The following is a 1,587-nucleotide window of genomic DNA, read 5'->3' on the forward strand; positions in this document are numbered from 1 at the left end:
TAATACAGATTCAGCTTGAATCACACTAAAATCATATTTATTCTCACTATGTGGCACTCTATCTATTGTCACTGGAAGCATCCAACCATAATCTTCTTTTAGTGCTATAACACTGTAATTATGCCCTATACTCATTCCTCCAATAGAACCTGAATGAATATAACTTCTATCTTCTGATTTAGCTGAGTGCTTTTTTATATTGCCAGTAATATCTATTGCAAATGTATGTATATTCCCTGTATCCTCTATTGCTGACTCGAACAAAAAACTTTTTATTTTTTCCTTTGCTTCTGCTCTTTTTTCTTCTCTATTTTTTTTATTCTTGCGAGATGTAAAATAACCACCAATAGCACGATATAAGCTACTATATTTTCTTTTAAAAAATCTACTAAGGCTTAATTCAACTACTGTCATTGCTTTTAATGTAAAATTTGTTGCTAAAGCAAAGATTAAATCAATGCATGAATTTTTTTCATAGGGAAAAAAGATTTTCAATATTATTGAAATATTTTTTTAGCTCTTCAATATTTTTGACTTTTTTCATTAAATTATTTTTATTCTTCAGTTATAGTTGCAAATTTATCACAATTTGTCAAAAGTCCAGTTATATAATTTAGCATAATTATTCAATCTGCCCTACCTTAGAAAGAAGGGCCATGTCAAATTAATCACAACATGATAATGACATAACCCTGAACCTTAAATAATTATTAACTATTTTAGCAATTACTAATTACTTTAGCACACATCCTTATAATTCATCATGGACTTCATGATCTGTTTTAAATTCATCAAAAGCATAACCTGTTCATTACCATTAATGTTACTATTTTCTGGATACAAGCTATCTTTATTCTTTATTACACCTTCAATTCCGCTATTTAAATCACCATTTAAGAAATGTGTTAAACCATGATTTAGAGTAACATTTTCCGCATCTACAACAATTGCTGTTTTAGCTTTTATTGTACCTTGATCAAATGCTTTTTCACCTGCATTCTTTCCTCTTACATTTGAATTTGGAAAAAATGAATATATACCAAGTCCATTGCCAATAAATCCTGATGCACTATCAGTAATGTATATTGATGCACATCCTGGAATTTCATCTATGGTAGCAGAATCAGGTAATGAACATTTTGCTAAACCGTTTGCTGGCAAATAATAAGGCATTTCAGACTGATAAAAATTAACCTGGCCATTTTTTCCAAACCATACAGTTTGATAATTTTGAAAATGTTCTACAAACAAACCATACATTTTGACATTATTACCATAGATAATTAATCCATAAGGAGCTTTAGCTGTATCTGCCAATACATTCCAAAATTTTGCATCATGATCCGCTCTCCACAGCCATAAATTTTCACCAACTGTATGGTCAGCATTTATTTTTATACAACTATATGCTGAAGCATCTTCTTGATCCTTATACAGATGAGCAATTCTGCAATATATATCTTGTAATATAGTAGGATTTGTAGACACACCCTGATTTTTTTCACCTATGTTTAACAACACAGCATCCTGATTTGTATCAAAAGAACTGGCTTTTGGTGCATCAAATACCATTCCATATAACCTTAC

At 30.1% G+C, this 1,587-nt stretch overlaps 1 protein-coding gene across 1 annotated transcript; it reads right to left on the minus strand.

The window, feature by feature from the left end:
* Window positions 1–738: 738 nt before the first annotated feature.
* TRIADDRAFT_62911 (uncharacterized protein) lies at window positions 739–1,572 on the minus strand (the record flags this gene model as incomplete). The annotated part of the gene is made up of 1 exon (XM_002118893.1): window positions 739–1,572. The coding sequence occupies one exon, from the start codon at window positions 1,570–1,572 to the stop codon at window positions 739–741; it is 834 nt and encodes a 277-aa protein (XP_002118929.1).
* Window positions 1,573–1,587: the final 15 nt, after the last annotated feature.

This window comes from Trichoplax adhaerens, genomic scaffold, assembly GCF_000150275.1.
Source record: "Trichoplax adhaerens TRIADscaffold_2387 genomic scaffold, whole genome shotgun sequence".
Classification (NCBI taxonomy): domain Eukaryota; kingdom Metazoa; phylum Placozoa; class Uniplacotomia; order Trichoplacea; family Trichoplacidae; genus Trichoplax; species Trichoplax adhaerens.